Source organism: Schistocerca americana, chromosome 4 (assembly GCF_021461395.2).
Source record: "Schistocerca americana isolate TAMUIC-IGC-003095 chromosome 4, iqSchAmer2.1, whole genome shotgun sequence".
NCBI lineage: Eukaryota > Metazoa > Arthropoda > Insecta > Orthoptera > Acrididae > Schistocerca > Schistocerca americana.
Genome location: NC_060122.1, coordinates 273,884,417 through 273,903,951, shown reverse-complemented (window position 1 = coordinate 273,903,951; position 19,535 = coordinate 273,884,417). Strand labels below are relative to the sequence as shown.

At 38.0% G+C, this 19,535-nt stretch overlaps 1 protein-coding gene across 3 annotated transcripts in view; it reads right to left on the bottom strand.

Moving 5' to 3' along the window:
- Nucleotides 1-5,896: 5,896 nt before the first annotated feature.
- The window catches only part of LOC124612893, a 94,647-nt gene continuing 81,008 nt past the window's right edge, over nucleotides 5,897-19,535 (bottom strand). For all 3 annotated transcript variants that reach the window (XM_047141354.1, XM_047141353.1, XM_047141355.1), the window contains 2 exons: nucleotides 6,246-6,360; nucleotides 5,897-6,146 (listed from right to left, as the gene is read on the bottom strand). In XM_047141354.1, coding sequence (XP_046997310.1) covers nucleotides 5,918-6,146; nucleotides 6,246-6,360 — 344 coding nt within the window. In that variant the 3' untranslated portion in view covers nucleotides 5,897-5,917. The remainder of the gene's footprint in view (nucleotides 6,147-6,245; nucleotides 6,361-19,535) is intronic.

Genomic DNA, 19,535 nt, shown 5'->3' with positions numbered 1-19,535 from the left:
GTGGGTATATCTGATGGCTGGCTGAGTCCTTCTGTCAGGTAATCCTTGCGGTTCAGAACAGTGGTGGAGCCTTTGTCCATATGTAGGATTATAAGGTCAGGATCACTTTTTAGGTGGTGGACTGCGGTTCTTTCTAAGGATGTAATGTTAGTTTGCATGTTGAGGGATTTGGGGAACGATGGCAAAAATAGTCACTAACTGGAGTTGCCTTCCTCAAGACTTGCTATAATCCATAACAATTATAAATAACTGAATATAAAATTTTTCAGTAAGCTACGATACTCAGCTCGTACAGTACTGCTAAATAAATATAAGAGCATATTAGAAACTTGGCTAAAATACAGTTTCAACTGAAGAATATCTAGAAATGTATGTTTTTTCTCAGCCATAAAAAAAATTTTGAATCTTAAATAAGCTGTTTACTGTATAATTTGTTTTATTTATAATTAATTTTAGTCGATTATTGTATTAAACTTGACACCACTGTAAACTTTCATGAAGCCCACTGTATGAAAATACTGAAAGAGGAATAAAAATATTCTATTCTAAGTACAACCCTAACATTCCCCTCCCCCACCCATTGGTATTGCTGCAGTTAATGTAATCCCTAAAATCTCAATGAATGTACATGCTTTGTGGACATTGTCAAATATTACTCAATGGGAAACTACACGAAGAGTTTTCAGAACAAGCTGCCTATGAAGGACAAACAGATACCATAGTAAAAGAATACTGTAAACTTTACAATGAAAACCTTTATAGCAAGCACACTCTTCAAACAACACTTGTACTTCCTCCCATGTATCAGGTTCAGAAGGAGCAATGGATAAAGTTGATGAGTCGTTATTAGCAGGAGCAGCCACTTATTTCAGAAGGTGTCGGAAAACCTAAACAGTAGCCCCAACCAAGCAGGTACCTATTCTAATGTGAAAAGCAAATGAGATTGCTTATCAGCTATTATTAAATGGCAAAGCAGTTTCTTTGAACATCTAAGATAAGAAAAAGATAATCAGACACCTAAAGGCAGAAAAACACGTTTTTAAAAAACCTTTCACATTAAATAAATTGGGACTGACTATGGACAAATAGGTGGAGGAAACACATAAAGTGACATGTCATGGAAGTGCGTTAGTGCCATCTTTGACATCCTTATGAACAATCAACTCTTTCACAAGGCAAGAAATGTGAGACAATAGTGAAGCAACGGTTGACAGCCCTAGACACCATCTCTACATATTATGAAAGGAACTAATTCACTGAAAACTCAACTACGTCCTTCTCATCTGAGGATCAGAGAGCCACAAAGTAGTTTAAAGATCTCCCGGGGAAGAAAACAAGGGAAACATTGTGGAACTCCAAAATAGCTAGGGTTTAGACTGAACTGCACCTCATCTTTTAAGAAGCATTGTCTGAACAACAAGCTGAAAGTGGCTGCCAGAAATAATGATGTGCACGAACTGATACTGACAACTTGATGAGCCAACCAGCAGATGTGATGATATCTACACTAGTTTTGTGCAACTCTACAGCTGCATGTGTGTTGTGGCACTGGGTGCAAATATCAGAAGAATATATTGCTTTGATTTGCTCAGAATATAAACTTAGGGAACTCACCTTCTCTGCTAATTTAGAGCACAATATCTTTCTCCAATTATATTTGCAACTGAATAAGTTTTTTAGCAAATGACTTGATAGATTGCTTTTACAATAAAAAAGATTCTTCCATTAATGTATATTAAAAATGTCAGAATACTTTATCTGTCATCACCACAGTACTAAAGATTCTCCCTCACTCTGTTTTAGTTACTTATCAACTTTTTCAAAGACACTTTCAAATTTCATTATTTTTTTTAAACTAAATTTAGTGTCTGTATATATTCCTTTAATGCTTTAGGTATGTATTTTCCTCAATAAACAAATTTAAATTGTCAAATAAAAAGCAAATCCACTTACAGGTAAATATTCTCAACATTGTTTATTAATTTCCAATGTATAGAAAAATACATATTGCATGTAACAAATTCGTACATCTGTTCTTGACAAAGGCTTTCTAGAAAGTAAACAACATCACAATGACATACAGCATGGTACATATTACTCACTCAGTTTCCACTAGAGTGACAGCACATACACTCATTGCTATGCGATGGTGCTCATTGTTTGCCAGACACTCTAGATAAATTATCAGAAGATCACTTGAGCAATAATGATGCTGACAGTGAAGGCCAAGAATTTTATGGTGACGTAAGCAGTGACAGGAAAAGGAAGTCTAAACCACATCCTGAAGATTGGAAGAAAAATGCCAATAAAATTCTGAGAATGCGTGGACAGGCGTATATTGGATACAAAAGATGTCGAATTGGTAAAAACACTCATGATACTCCAAGAGAGGCACAAAAATTAGGTCCAACATGTACTTCGAAGATGTGCCAAAAATCCGTTCAAAGAAAGTGTCATCAGTTTTCTGCTGATGATAAGCAGGCAGTATTTAACACATTTTGGGAAATGATGTCATGGGATCAGAGGAAGGTTTGCGTTATCAACCTTGTGGACGTAATTCCAACCAAACATCCAGGGAAGAACACTGGCGAATCCAGGAAAAAAGGGATGCTCATTTATCATTTGAAATATGAGCTGGGGAACATAAAGTATGCAAAAAGATGTTTCTCAATACTCTTGGGATTAAAGAATGGACTGTCCAATAATGGCTGGGTAATTTCACACATAGGGTAAGTCCTGATACAGAATCGTCACGACCTCGAATCAAACAGATGAAGAAGAAAGATGAGAGAACCTTCATGAAAGAATTCCTGGACTCTCTTCCGAAACTTCCATCACATTACTGCAGGAAATCCTCCTCGAAGTTGTACCTTGAGCCTATTCTACAATCCAAACAATAGCTGTATGGACTCTATGTGGAAAAATGTCATGTGGAGAAGGTTTCACCATTAAGTCGGGCTACCTTTAACTTGATTTTAGAAGATGGTAATATTAGCTTATTTTCTCCCAAGAAAGACCAGTTGTGTTGTAGTTACAGGCTTGGTAACTTGAGTGAAGACGTGTGGAAGCAACACACAGAACGGAAAGAGCAGGCAAGGACGCAAAAAAATGCTGACAAGAAAGAAGCCCAGCAGAAGCTCTGCTCAGTGCACACCATGGACTTACAGGCCGTGAAAGAAGCTCCATTTTTAAGTGCAAGTGCAGTTTGTTATTAAATAAAGTTGGCTGTTCATAACTTTACAATGTATAATTTAGAAAGTCATGATGCAGTATTTACTGGTTCGATGAAACGCAAGGTGACGTGGTTGCATCGTGTTTTGCCTCGTGCATCGTGGACACCCTATCCAGAACGATTAAGGAAAATCCCGTTCAAGTCATTCTGTATTCTGACAGCTGCACATATCAGAACAGAAATGTGATATTATCTAATGCTCTTTTAAGATTAGTATTTGATGCTGGAGTATTGATTACACAAAAGTTTTTGGAGAAAGGCCATACTCAGATGGAATGTGCTTCAATTCACAGTTCCACTGAGTGCAAGCTTAAAGGACGCGAAGTTACACTTCCTAGCCAATACGCTATGATATCTAAAGAAGCAAGAAAAAAGCCACAGCCATATGAAGTCCATTACCTACATTATTCCTTCTTTATCAGAGAAAAGTTTGTGGCGGTACGACTCAATTAGGCCTGGAAGAGCCGTAAAAAATGAGCCTACAGTTACCGATCTGAGGGCACTACTGTACCGCCCAAATAGTATTATTTACTACAAGTTCTCTTTCAATGAGGTATGGCAAGAATTACCGAGGCATCCGAGGAAAATTCTTGGAGATGTTTGCTTCCCGAAACAATACAAGGAAAGACTGAAAATCAAGAAATCCAAATGGGATCATTTACAACAACTTAAATCTGTTCTTCCTAAAGATTGTCGTAGTTATTATGACAACATTCCTTATGAATGAAAATTATCGCTGAGATAACTGTATGACTAGTATCAGTGCAGTGTAATTCTCGGTTGCTGCTTTGAGTGACAAGGATTTTTCTTGAAGAAAAGTGCATACATTATCGGAACTATGTAAACAGTATATTTATTTCAAATGTTTCTATGAAGTCTTTCAATAAAAAAATGATTAATGCTCCAAAACGTGTTCCTACTAGCTTTCTCAGCACCAAATACCAACATAAATGTGTCAAGTCGTGCCGGGAAACTGACAAACAAATAACGCGTAAGTAACAGATCATGGCATAAATACCGAGACAATTCCGCGTATGTGCCATAATTAAGCTTTCTAAAGCGTATTTTTTTTGTTTCACATTTTTATTTGATCCAATATTTCCTTGTAGTCCTATGTCGCAAATTTAGCGCCGCTGTGAAATGTATTATGCAGTTTAGACAATTTTTTGTCTCTCGTGTAAAATTCTTATTTTGCTACTTATGCTGTATTGTTTCTTCGCCAACAATACGTAAAATTATGTTTGAAATATGGATATTCATGGTATACGTCCATGATTTGTTTTCTCTGTAATACATTCCTGTTCTCAAGATTCATCTATGGCTTTAGAATGCACCATATGTGGTAACTTGGAATTTCATTTTCCAAAGTTAACAGGTTGTATGCCGTTCTTCAGTATTCCCACACAGAATAATGTACTATCTAGAAGTCATTCAACTAACTGGTGTCACAAGAAGGAAAACTAATATCTAAAGGTGGGACCATTGTGTAGAATCTATATTCCGTGAATGTGGGGCAGAGCAGACCTTAGCCCAGTTCTTTTAATTTAATATACTTCCAGTCTAGTGCACCATAGACTCAGCTATGATCAATGGACTTGTTGGTTGTCAAGTTTTCATCTGCAATTGGTAATGGAAAGTTCTTGGTGGACACCAATGTACACCTCTGCCCCAAGACTGTAACTCCGCTTATACTACAATCACACTCTCCTTTCCACAGGCTCCCCCTCTCAATCCACTGCCCCACATCAGTGTAAGCTGTGCACAGCTACCCCTGTCTGTGGCCAGAATGCTCACTGGTGCCACATTCTATCTCCTGCACCTCTGTCAGCCACCATTCTCCCATCCTTTCCCTACTTCCTTGTCCACTTCACCTGGCACAACCTCTCAGCATAGTAAGGCTGCAGTGCTGGCGCAATGCATAGTCAGGGCAATGTAGCTATGTAGGGTATGTGTACTAAATAACTCTGAAGAAGGATTTGTTTGAAAGCTACCAAAGTTCTCAGTCTTGCTTATAAGCCAAACACCAGCTCACTACCTCAAATATTTGATGACTTGCTACTTTTACTCCTTCCATCATTTGTTGTTTAATGTTTGTAATGTTTATAGTTTTTTCTAGTTTGAGTTAGGTATGCAGGTTGTATGTGGATGCTTTTGACACAGAAAGTAAATGTGGTTCTTTTTGCTGTCTAGCTTACTGTGACTCTTGCACAATATTAATTTTTGTTTTATTTACTTCCTTTAACAGTTGATTTGATTTGGCCACAACTAACTTGTCCAGTTGATACCCCCACCCTCCCTTCCCTATTAATAAGTGAATAGTGTTTTATTCATCCCATAACATACAATTTCTAATCATATGATTAGTGTCCAGGAGACATGTCAAAACAATGGATAACATAACTTAGGCCTAATTGGTACACAGAATTTTAACATTAATATAAACTTTTATTTTTCTTTCCTCCCTTTTGTGAAGGACAGCTACATTTACACACAAGACTATATGTAAATTCATCCTGCTCAAATGTTCAGTTCATCCTTCATGAACTCCTCAACAGTGTAGTAGCAGTGTTTGACAAGTTCACACTATTTCATCTGGAAGATGTTCATCTCCAAAACTTAAAAGATCAGGGTCCGACTCATGAAATGAACACAAAATTCTTGCAATAAGCTTTTACTGTGTCTCATTTATTGAACTAATTTTATTTCACTATTTGTCATATCACATTTTGATTTAATATTCTGCATAAGGTACGGAATTTTCTCATAGTCAGGAATATCTGACCACAAAGACAAAGAGACAGGTACAACAGCATATCCCATCGCTTCAAGTCCTTTGCACATCATGTCAAAATGACCTCGCAGACGTTTGCAGTTTAGTGTATAACAACCTCGATGAAAAGCCAGTACAAGGATCCTGAAATAAATAACCATTATAATTGTTTCTGGTAGTTAAAATTTGACAGAAGTAGGTTTACTACATGAACACTGTAACTACATCATTGCACACACTTACACTTTGCTGTCAGGTGGTATAATTAGGTCTTCAATAAGTTGCTTCATGGGTTCCTGGTCTTTAGAATGATTCACAGCTACTGGGTAACCACCTTTCCTCATTACAATAACATGATCTAGAAATGTATGAGAATTATGTTAATTATAACAATTATACAAAAACAGAGCTTGGACAAGCTATGTTGTAGTCAGTACCTAAGGGAGAATGGATAAGTTTAAGAAAATATGCCCTTACAAAATTCACTCATATCTCTGCACAAGAATGTAATGCACTGCAAGTCTTTCAGTCTTTTTCCTTCAAGCACTATCTATGTCTCCTCTTCTAAATGATACTCTCGAATTTTTCTCCTGCCTCAACTTGCAGAATAAAATAAAGAATTAAAATTAAATTGTACATTTGAAGATTGATCACAACTCAGCAAACAAAAGACATAATAATCAGCTAACGAGCAAGCAGAAAGGATGATATAATGCTAAACTTTTGAAGAAGTAGTTGTGCAGATCTAACACATAGCAAAGCTGGTATATTACGATGTTATGAAAAACACATTGCAATGTGACACAGAAAATCTTTTTCCCTATTTCATAATTAATACTCAAACAACAACATGAAGTGAAAAATTTATTTCAATGTGGTACCTTGTTACAGTATAACTGTATTCTTTAAAAAATTAGTTCCTTTGAAGTTCACAACTCTATCAAGAGTAATCCACTTTCGTGGAAATGTCTGTCATCACTTAATTGCAAACCTTGTAACTTATCATTTCTGGGCTGATCCCGTCAACCAGTACTGGTTGCTCCTGTGAATGTCCACGACAGTTTTCTGGTTCCCATGAGACAGTAGCTATTCTCCAGCCTGGAGGTAAAGGGGAGGGTTTCACTAATCCAGTGAAAGTGAGATGGTCTGCCCTGACCTGGCTGTTTTGAAAGGTGAATGGCTTCCACCAGGTGGCTGGTGTTTCTTAATACCCTTCGGGTACAAACTACTGAAAGTCTTGGTAAACAGCAACACTTTGCAGTAGTACCATGAGCATTAACAGGAAACGACCAATAAAAGTGCCTACTTTCTGCAGTGGAGGCCGATTGTGACTGCATGTGAAAGTAATTCTGTGGAGCTGTGAGGAGCTCATGAAGCCAAGGAAGTGGGAGGCAGCACTATTGGTACGCAGTAGTAGTTTTGAGCCCTCTGGGGCAGAGGTAGGGTGCAGGTGTTCAGAAGTCTGTAGTCAGGGAACAGTCAAGTTATAATCTCTGTATGAGAAATGTTCAATATTTCTGGAGGTAGGTTACTGTGTGCGGGAGGGGGGAGTCTTGATTTGCTGCCTGTTTTCAAGATGGGTATTGCTGTTTAGCAAGTGTATATGGACTGTTTGGTAAGAGGCCACCTAACACAGTGTGGAGCTGCCGGCTAGTTGGAGGTGACGTGGGAGATCCTTAGTATGTTCTTATCCTGTTTCACTTAAGACTGTGGTCCTGTGTTGTTTACAGAGGAGATGGTAGAAAGCGAATGGTGACAGTGCAGTGACTGACTGCAGTGTTTGTTGTCCAATCCAATGGTCAGACTTGGGAGCTTCTGGAAAAGTAGCTACAGGGCAATGATTACTGGGATAGAGGAAATTCCTCTACGTTCATAGGTCAAAGTGAGGCTGATGACCCCTATTTAGTCTGATGGCATATATGTAACAGGGTACATGCCAATAAATTTTGGAGAAAGTCTAAGAACAAGATGTCGCAGGATATGTCTTGTGGTGGCCGCAAGTGAGACTCAGCCGAAGCTATGAGATGACAGACAAGAAGCACTTAGTGACCCTGTCTGGACTGAAACCACATGGAATTTCATCTTCATCAACCAGAAAAATTGACCATCAGCTGTACACAATGAAGAAAGCCAAGTCGGGTAAACCCTATGACCCAGCAAGGTGCTGTTTTTAGCAATCATTGGATACAGTTGTTTGCTTTTGTGGTTGTGCCGGCTGTTTCTATTTAGTGCTGTGGACCGCTGTAATTTGTTGTAAATGTGTACCATTTAAATCACAAATGTGTGAATAACTCTTTAGGAATATCTATTTGGATTCAGTTTGGAGAGAGTGAAATGAAGACTGAAGCTGAAAGTATTTAGTGCAGACAAAATGGATCTAATAGCAAAATTGTTGGCATGTATGGAGGCAGATAGGAAAGAGCAGGAGACAAAATGAAAAGAAAAAAATCTAGAAATGGTGTAACACAATATTCCTCACAACTGGAGGAAAGATGTTCATGTGAAAACAATTGTCCGATAGTTAGCATTTAGAGAAGTATCCACAGTGTGCCCACTGGCTTGATCTATGTACAGAGTCAGAGAGAGATGCACGAGCCCAGAACATTACAAAGGTGTAATGTAATTGGGCATCTCCACCTGCTGTGAAGGAATCGCTTATAATTTTGTGTCACAGCTTGATAGTGTTTTGGAAGGTAGAGAACAAAAGGCGCTGCTTACAATTACAAGATCCACAAACATTTGAAACAGGCTGAAAAGAAATGCCATTCTCTTCTGTTATGTTTTGTTTTGAGATTTGGTTTGGAGATGCTGTTCTAATGAATAAGAGATTTGTTACCTAATGCTGTAATTGTTACATTAGAGCAAAAAAATACAGAAAAGTTCTTTAAAAAGAATTTATGTCATTTCATAGCTTGAATACTACAATGCTCTCTTCCAGCCTTCGATTCTCTGCAGTTGGAGAAGAAGTCACAGGGCAAGAGTTGGTGGCACTGCATAGCAGGTCAACTGCGCCAATAAAATTCTGGAAAGGCGATTGTACAAGAAAATAGTTAAGGTGCAAGTATGATAGATAGCATCAAGGTGACAGATCGTTTGGGAAGTAACATGTAACACATCTTCTGGGCTCAGGCAGCCATAGAATGGCACCATTAAATGCCATTTTGGTGCCCTATGCGCACAACATGAAGAGAAGAGAGCTTTACCACAAATAAGAAGAATTTTCAAGAAATAACCAAAGAAAATATGATGCTGCCTAGAGCAACCGAAGTAAACAGCAAAGACGATACAGATGAGCTCACGATGTAATGTCACCAAATGTTATTACAGTTTTTAGAAAGAAGTAATTTTATGATTCAGTAAAAACCAAATAAGTTTGAATTACAGCAACAGAAGGGATAAACAAGATTAGCTAACTACAGCAACCAGGTCAAAAATGAAATGTTTTAGTGCTGAAATAACTGTTGACATGTGAGTCATAAATATTATGTTTACAAAATGCAAGATTTTGGCATGATGGTTCTGAGGCTACATGTGCAGCAGTGATCTCCGAGAGTGACTCTGCAGCAGCTTCACTACACTTTGCAGTGCAGCATCTGGTCAGCTAACTATGTGATTATTACACAGTGGCTGATGGCAACATCATTTCATCCATACACAATGCAGAGGCAGTATGCGGTATGCCTGACCCCCCCCCCCCCCTTTTTTTTTTTTTTTTTTTGCGGTGATCTGCTCATGAAGTGTTGTCAATGTACGTTCTACTGATTCTTGGTGTTGATAGTAAAACAGAATCCAAGGGTTTCAGGGTTCCTGAGTATATTATATATTGCTATAATTACAGTACACCACCTACCACCTGCAACATGTAAAGCAGTTTAGCTGAAATATGAGAAAAACTAAAAACATTCGACAAACTGTCAAAAAATGTTAAAGCCCTTCAAACACAAGGAGAGGAATTAATAGATAGTATGAAATCCACTAAAGATGAATTATCTGATAATATGAACCACTAAATAAGAGTTACCTAATAACATTAATTCCCATGGACAAGGATTAGAGGAGGTATCTACAAAAGTAGATAAGATTTCTTATACTGAAGCTACCTTAGTAAAGTTTCCCAAGGAGTTACAGATTGAAATAGAACAGCTACTTGATTTGTTCAGGATGGAAATTCTAGAACAGTTTTAAGAGGTAAATGGTCAGATGAAAAATATAGAGGAAATATCCACCTAGGAATTTGAAGACATAATCAAATCTCATAGACAGCAAAATGAGTATAAGTTTTAGAGCAGAGTAGAGATTTTGGTGAAGTAATTGGTGTCCCAAATACTTTGACTAGTTTGGATGAATGTTTACGGGAGATAGTTGAACAAAAGGTACAAGAGAAAGCTGAATCCACAAGTGCTACAATTAATTCTTTGTTCAATATTGTAGTACACCAAATGGAATTTCTGAAGTTCAAACCACATGTTTCTGAACTTCCAATTGCCTTTTTGAAGCAATCTAAAGAAATGTTACCCAAGGGTTGGGCTGATACCACTAAAATTAACTTTACTGTTAAACAATTACAACGGGAAGCAGTAAATTGGAGTTCCAAATGCAGAAATAAGTTTAAGACTTTGAGTCAATTTGAAGTGGCATTTAAATGAGAATGTGCATGTCCTAATGAGTAGACTAAAGTTTATGTTGTTCCTAAGCCTAATTTTGAAAAATATTCAATCTCAAATGAATATGATGTTGAATATTTGAGCTGTGTAAGCACCCTAAAGTATATGGACACCTGGCTGAAAATGATTTACAAGTTCGTGGCACCCTCCATTGGTAACGCTGGAATTCAATATGGTGTTGACCCACCCTTAGCCTTGATGACAGCTTCCACTCTCACAGGCATACGTCCAATCAGGTGCTGGAAGGTTTCAAGGAGTGCTGCACTGAGGAGAGGTAGCGATGTCGGTCAGTGAGGCCTGGCACGAAGGCAGCGTTCCCAAACACCCCAAAGGTATTCAATAGGATTCATGTCATGACTCTGCGCAGACCAGTCCATTACAGGGATGTTGTTATCATGTAATCACTCCACCATAGGCCGTGCATTATGAACACAAGCTCAATTGTGTTGAAAGATGCAATCACCATCCCCAAATTGCTCTTCAACAGTGGGAAGGAAGAAGGTGCTTAAAACATCAATGTAGGCCTGTGCTGTGATAGTGCCACGCAAAACAACAAGGGATGCAAGCTCCCTCCATGGAAAGCATGACCGCATTATAACACCACCACCTCCAAATTTTACTGTTGGCAATACACGCACTGGCAGATGAGTTCAGCGGGCATTCACTATACCCACAATCTGCCATCGGATTGCCATATCGTGTACTGTGATTCGTTACTCCACACATTGTTTTTCCACTGTTCAATCGTCCAATGTTTATGCTCCTTACAACAAGCGAGGCATTGTTTGGCATTTACTGGCATGATGCGTGGCTTATGAGCAACTGCTCGACCATGAAATCTAAGATTTCTCACCTCCCACTTAACTGTCATAGTAATTGCAGTGGATCCTGATGCAGTTTGAAATTCCTGTGTGATGGTCTGGATAGATACGTGCCTATTACACATTACGACGCTCTTCAACTGTCGGCGGTCTCTGTCTGTCAACAGACGAGCTCGGCCTGTACACTTTCGTGCTGTACATGTCCCTTCATGTCTCCACATCACTATCACTACGGAAACAATGGACCTAGGGATGTTTAAGAGTGTGGAAATCTCGTGTACAGACATATGACACAAATGACACAAATGACACCCAATCACCTGACCACATTTGAAGTCCATGAGTTCCGCAGAGTGCCCCATTCTGCTCTCTCACGATGTCTAATGATTACTGAGGTCGCTGATATGGAGTACCTGGCAGTAGGTGGCAGCGCAATGCACCTAATATGAAAGACATATGTTTTTGGGGGTGTCCGGATACTATTGATCACATAGTGTATGTGGAGGCAGTACTTATAGTGACATTAATGTGTGTCTGTATTTTAAGGTTTATGGCAGTAAGTATGTGTGCCTTATGGATTATCTGAGAGACATTTTACATCATAATTACATAGTATGTAAGCAGTGAAGTCTATGATGCATCAGACATCCTACTTACAGGAAGAAGTGTAATAATAAATAGAGACTTAGGTGGGAAAGATTTATGATGCATTTTCTCTCATGATCCAGGAGGAGTTTATAATAAGATAATCTAGAGGATGTTATGAATCTATGAATGTTGTATGCCTCATGTTACCAGTCAAAAATCTGAAAAAAGTATCTTTATTTATTTTAGTTACACAGTTATATTTAGCTTAATTACTTACTTGAGGCAAAGCTAGTGTTTATTGCTCACTGATTTGTAAATAAAACTGGATTTAATCAAAAAAGTTTACACATTTACATAATATAAAGAATGTTATTATATGTTCATCTGTTTTCATCCGCTGGGGCGAGAAAGTCTAGTGTTAAATATAATCACTGGTTCAGGAGCAGTGCATAAGTTTAAAGTTGAAGAGAATAATCAAAAGCACTAAAATGCTGCTTTGTAAAGAATCTGAAATTCAGTTTAGTGATAGAAATACATTTAGTTATACTTGTTACTTTATTGTACTATTAATTTGATTTTGTTATTACCTACCCGAGGCTCTATAGCCACATTACCTTTTATTTAATGTTTGGCTAAAGCTAAAGAAAATGTTTTACATTATGTTACAAGCCTAGGGAATCATGTGTTTAACTTTTACAAATCAGCTGTCAGAATAAGCGACTTAAACATTAGTGCTGGATCAGTTGCAGTAACACCGTAGTATTACTTAACCTGTAGTACATAAAGGAATAAAAGTTTTATTGGTGAACCACTGTTACTTGTTTAAGTGGCTGCCTACAATACCCATTAAACACAAAGAACAACATAATATAGTGAAGGAGAACTTGCAAGAATAAGCAGAAAGCTGATTAAGGAAATACGTTGCAAAAGCAATTACACTTGCATTCCAGGTTGATAACTTGGTATTAGTCCAGGAATTCCTCCCTAGTTCTAACCTAAAGTGAGGAACAAGTAATTTTTTTCAAAGACACACAGAACCTTTCAAGGTGCTGGATATACCGTATCCAAAGACAGTATTAGCAGACCCAGAGACTGCTCAGAAAAAGGGCTTGTACAACACTGCTGCATTAAAGAAATTCAAATCCCCAGGAGGATTTGCACCCTCTGCAAATTCAGTGGATTGTTAACAGTCTCAGTTAATTGCTTCATTGCTTCATATGTAGTTTTCCACAGAGCAATTTTTTCCTCTTCAACTATCCTACTGTCTATAATTTACATCCCGTTCTTACTATTCTATCTTGCAGCATGAAAATAACAGGAGAAGCCTGTTATCTGGGTGCAAAAAACATACATTACTACGGATTGTAAGCACTGTTTGAGTACAAGAAAGGTAATTTTGTATGTTTTGTACATGGGATTTTCTACCTTTCCTTTCCTCTTATGAGTAAAGTATGTGTTTCGAGTTTCTTTTATAGGGGACTTTGGGTAACATAGGATATTAAATAGGTACTGTAAACTGTTAAGTATGGAGATACTTATGTTTCACAGTGATGAAATACCATGAGAGACCACTGACTTACTGACAGATGATCAAAAGGCTAATTACTACTGATGACTGTCTTATTGTTACCCAATCTCTACTGGCTAGCCATAGGAGTGAAGTCAGAATCATTTTTGGGGTCTTTTTGGGTGAAACCAAGACCAGTCCATACTGTACGGCACGGCACATTGGCCAAACTTCGTTCTCCTGTGTCTCAGTGAAGAACCCATTATGCAGGGTATCTTGAGATGAGGGTTGGGATGGGAAGTTGTCTTTGGGGATCTGTATTCTTCATTTCTTCAGTACTAACACACTTATTCTTAATTTTTTTTTTTTCATTCTTCTCCAGCAGGAGTACTGGTTCTGTCTTCCCCCTGTCAAGATTCACATGTTTCTATTGCTGAAACCCTTCTCTTATCCATGACACATTATGGTAATTACAACTTGTTTACACAGGTAAAGCCAAGAGACAATTCAAGTAACCTAGGGTAACATACATATGACGTACTGGCATAGACAGTATCTTTTTGACACTGTGGTAAGTTACAAGACCACTGGTATTATGATCTTAAGTATATGATAGTAACGTGAAATAAATGGAGGGTTTAGGGGTAATGGAAGGAAGCTAATATCTGTCCTTAAACGAGACTGTGACATATCAGTGAAAAGAAAATAGTGGAACAAGAAAGACCTTGGGCTGTGATAAATTCATATGTTTGTTAATGATTGCAGCAGAGAGCTAATCACTTGTTTAACAAATGAGGAGCAAAACTAGTCTAAATGATTAATGTTATCTCCAATAAAGTTGCTTTAGTACATTAAAGGATACGAAAAATATGATATATATTAACATATATCTTTTTACATGAAGTCAAACAACTGATGTGTATTAGGCAGAGGTGTCTTGTCTTATAATTATGGAGAAGAGTACCTACAACTTAAGGACAAACTTAGAATCATTCTGAATAGAACTTGAGTGATTTACCTTTGAAAAAGATAACATGCATACAGGCTCTGTATTGCACAATTTGAAAGAATGTAAACAGAATTTTGATGCAGTCACTAGTGAGCTAGGGTGTGAATTGGACATTTAAAGAAGCTATGATCCCCCTTGAAAATGTTCTATGCTGAGGGGGCCGAAATGTTGGGTTTAAAAGTGAAATCCATTCGACCAAAACATACCAGCCCTGGAGATTTTCTTAAGTGTGGCATTTCCAGCTATGACAGTTATAAAACGAGTTAGGGAACGTATGTTTGAAACAGTGAGGTAAGGTCGTCAGGATACTGAGAAACTTTGTCACTGGAAGTTACAAGGGTAAGGCTTGTAAGCTGTGGATAAAATTTCAAATTGCTAAGAAGAGGTTGATCCAGTTTTATGCAGACATGGGAAAGAAGAAGGATAGATGAACTCACAGAAGGGATGGTCTAATCCTTGGTCAGATGAAACAATGGAAGGAATGGCCTGTACCATTTCTTTTGTGTAGAGGGGAAGGAGAGGGACATCTGCGTCACAAAGACGATATAGTATAAACACAGTATACATCTGAAGGAAAAGGTGTAAGCACAGTTCTTACAAAGGTAGGAAACTGTATTGCAATCATTTGTAACACAAATTAAGTATTCTCCAAAATAGTTGAAATCAAATAGACTTACCTGGGCAATGATCGGTTCTTTGAATATTTGTCTCTGTACATGTTGGCTTATCACAAATCTGGACTCTAAAATTGTGGGAAGATGTGTAGAGGAAAATGTCTCCTTGTATGGTAATTAAAGACATAAACCTTTCCAATCTCAATTAATTTGAGAACCTTGTAATATTGCAAACAATGATTTACGAACAGTGAGATGCAAATTACCTTTGAGTGAAATACTGAAAGAATGATTGAGCCTGGTCAAATAGGGCAAATCTCTTATGGGTTTTCTCCATGTACGAAAATCTAGCAATGTAATTAGAAAATGGCTGGATGACAATCGTAGTTTAAGAAAGTGAGAGAGGATAGACGTAACCACAATGGAAATGCAATTGCCGTTGAACCTAGTAATCGCAAATCGAAAAGACTGAACAAAGAAATATGCACACACAAATTTCGTATTGTGAAAGAACAAAACTGAATTTGAATTTGATTTTAATAAACTTTAAGTTTAATCACAACGATAAGTTAAAAAAGATGAAAGTTATAAATTGACTGTAATTAGTTAAATAAGTAGTTTTACATGACATATTTCATCTTAGTGCGAGGGGGGGGGGGAGGGGGGGGGATATGTGATGTAACATGATATTCTACCACTTCCTCACACTGAGATGAAAGATGTTCATGTGAAAACATTGCTTAGGTTAGTTAGCATGTAGATAACTTTCCATTGTGCATGCACTGGTTTGATGAACACACACAGCTGGAGTGAGACGTGTGAGCAAAAAACGATACCAAGGTATGATGGCAATTGAACATCTCCACCTGCTGTGAAGGGGTCTCTTACGCTTTGGCGTCATGGCTCGGTGGCATTTTGGAAGGCAGAGAACAGGAGGTGCTGCCTACAATGATAGCGCCCAGAAACAGCTGACAGATGATGGAGAGAAATGTCATTCTCTTCTGTTCTGTTGTAATTTGGCTTGAGATCTGTTCACCCAATGTTGTAACTGTTACAATAGAGAAAGAAAATATAGATGGGTTCTTTAAAAAGTAGTTAAGTCATTTCATAGCTTGAATACTACAAAGCTCTCTTTTGGTCATCAATCCTCCACAGATGGAGAAGAAATCACATGGCTAGAGATCGTGGCACTGCATAGCAGGTCCACTGTATTAAGAGAATTCTGTAAAGGCAGTTGTACAAGAAAATAGTTAAGGTTAAAGTATCATCAATAGTATCCACGTGACCACATTGTTTGGACAGTAATAGGCAACATGTCTTCTGGGCTCAGTACAGCTACAAAACGGCACTGTTACACACCAGAGGGCACAGGAGGAGGTCAAAAAGGAAAGAGATGAGAAGAGGGCCAAGAAAGAGCATAAGATTAAGGAATGGGAGGAAGAAAGAAACAAATGGCTTGAAGGTATGTCCGCACAGTTCAGATTAGTGCTGCAAGCATGTAAAAATGAACTAAAGGAACAAAGTGGGCATGAAACATAGAAGTTGAAAGACAGAAATTCTAGATTACTAGGTGAGAAGGTTTCTCGTTATTGTAACTCAAAAGGTTATGATCTTTCACAAAATAATCAGGAGAAGTATAATGTTTTATCCATGCAAGAAGTGGTTCGAGCCATGTCCTTTGCCTCTCATAGCAAAGCATTAGCAACTGGGGAAAAGAAAGATTCACACGAATTAGCAGATGTATATGAAGAGATGAACTCGCGTTTTAAAGTGTTGGGACATGGTCAGGTATTACTGAGGAGTTGGCAGTGATTATTAATAATGGTCTCTCAGAAATAATCTCTCTACAGAAGCTGGAATTGGAAGATGAATTACACATCTGGGGTGAAAAAACTGTTAAGTATTTATCAAATGTGGAAGGGTTTTACAGAAATATTCCACAGTGAAAGAGCAGGAAGAAGAAAAAAGATGGATGGACATCAAGAATTTTTTGGTAACTAATGTAGAGGCCAGAGGAAAGGGAAACTAAACTAAGTAATCAGTACACTGGCGTAACGCTACTGAGAGTGGCTGACAGCAAAGTCAGCAAAGTGCACAAGTGGGCACCATTGCGACTTGCTCAGTCTTTGGCATATCTACAAGGTAGACGACATACAGAACAGATATCACAGGTGAAGTCAGGGGCAGAGTGGTGACGAACATGGAGGAAGACCAGATTACCACTGGGGCATCATTAATCAATGAAATCAAAAGTGAAGAATCATACCATCCCTAATGGTTTTTGTGACTTCCTCTACGTCAAATGCTGCATCCTCCCAAAGAATCAGTGACTCCATGCACTGGTCTAAATATGCAATGAGTTTGCAATGATTATATCAGCTCACTCCAAACACAGAGGCACTTCATATTCAAAGTGTTAAGTGGAATTGCAGTTATATTGCCAATATCATGGGTGTTCAGGTAGCCTATGGCACCTATGTTTTTGAATCTTCTTGATACGTGGTTTCCAGTAATGAGCCTTTTTTCCTTTCTTTGTGGTACCAAAATGCTTAGATGTCACTAAATGGGTTGACAGCAACAGTATCCATTCTTGAATGGATATGAAGCCTTCACTTTAATGTAATTATTTGATACAATATTTTATTTGTATTTTAATCTGCTGATTTCATATGCATTTTGACTGCAGTAATGTGGTGACATGCAAACACCAAAATTATATGCTCTACTTATTCACTGTTTCTTTACAATGCTTCCATCTTGATAGTTTACTTTACAGTGATGCAAACTGAACCCATTATAGCTAACAATTTGAAAATGTAGTACAACTTCCTTTTGATTCTTTAGTTTGGTGACATTTGTTTAGTTCATTATTATGTTGTATTGATGGATACCAAGTTATTATGTCTGAAGTCATACTTTATATTCTTGTTATCTCAATAAATTATTTCTTGTGTCTTGGGAGAATTATACGCACTCTGTTTTTTATGTTTTTTTATTTTTCGTCTTTTTTGTTGAAATGGTATTTTTGGTGAAGAGCTGCAATGTTATATTCATGCCCTGTTAGTTGGAACTTTTTTTCCTTATTTGCTAATTTTATTTAGTCTACGAGTAATGACTGCATTTTTGAAGCAATTCATAGTAGACAGCAATTACACTGTGTTGATTTGCTGTTTTGTTTGTTACTTTTTCAACCCATGTTCCTTCACATTATGTTAATTTTTCAGCTACCAGTTCAATGTCCTAATTAGGACACTAAAAAAGGGGGGGGGGGGGCAGGACTATGTAACATATAACTTACAGGCTGCACTTGTCGGCTAGTGCTGGTTTCTCTTATAAATGGCCACACTGGCTTCCCAGTTTCTGTTGGGCTGTGGCGGAATTCCCCTAATCTGGCTGAAGTAAGTTAGTCTCAAAGTTAAGTGGTTTCCACAGGATGGCTGGTGTGTCTGAATACCCTTTGGGAAGTAACTACTGACAGTGGTGGCAGGCATCAGAAGTTTTCAGCAGTACTAATTATGTAAAGTTGTGAGCAACTCATGAAGTCGAGGACTCAGCCAGCAGCCCTGGTTGATGCAGGAGTTTTGAGCCCTCATGGAGGTGTATTTTGTAAGTCTGGAGTCAGGATTCAATAACATTGTTATCTATGTGTGTAAAGGATAGAAAGTTTCCAGCATTCTCATGAGCAGGTGTGGGTAATGTCTTAGTATGTTCTCCGTCCCCAAGGTGGTGTTGCTGTCTAACAAATGTACATAGGTGTTTAGGAACAGGCTGCCTAACCATGCATGGAGCAGCTGGCTAGCTGGAGGCATTCTCTAATGAATGAAGCTTATTCCACAAGGAATATTAGAGGATTATAAACAGTGTTTTTCTCCAATACAAATTTGAAGTGAGGAGTTCTTGTATACATATTTCTACTGTTTGACTTTCTAGTCCTGTGTTGATTGCAGAGGAGATGGTAGGAAGCAGCTGGTGACACTGTAGTGACTCAGTTATTAAAATCTTTAGATCTATTATGCTGTGGTCAAATGGATTTCACATTTAAACCCAACGTTTCATCTTCATCTGCAGAGGACATTTTCAACAGAGGTCATAGCTTCTTTGAGTGTCTGATTCACACCCTAGCTCATTACTGACTGCAGCAAAATTCTGTTTACACATGTTTCTGCTCACTGGCATGACATCACAAAGTTTGAGTGCCTGAGCACAAATGGTCGTTGTTGACCACGATTGTCCACTGTTGCTATCACCCCATGGTGGAAGACTGGTACACATCTTTTTCAGCACTTTGGATCTAAATGTAATTCAATTTCATGCACTTCTCCTTCCTATT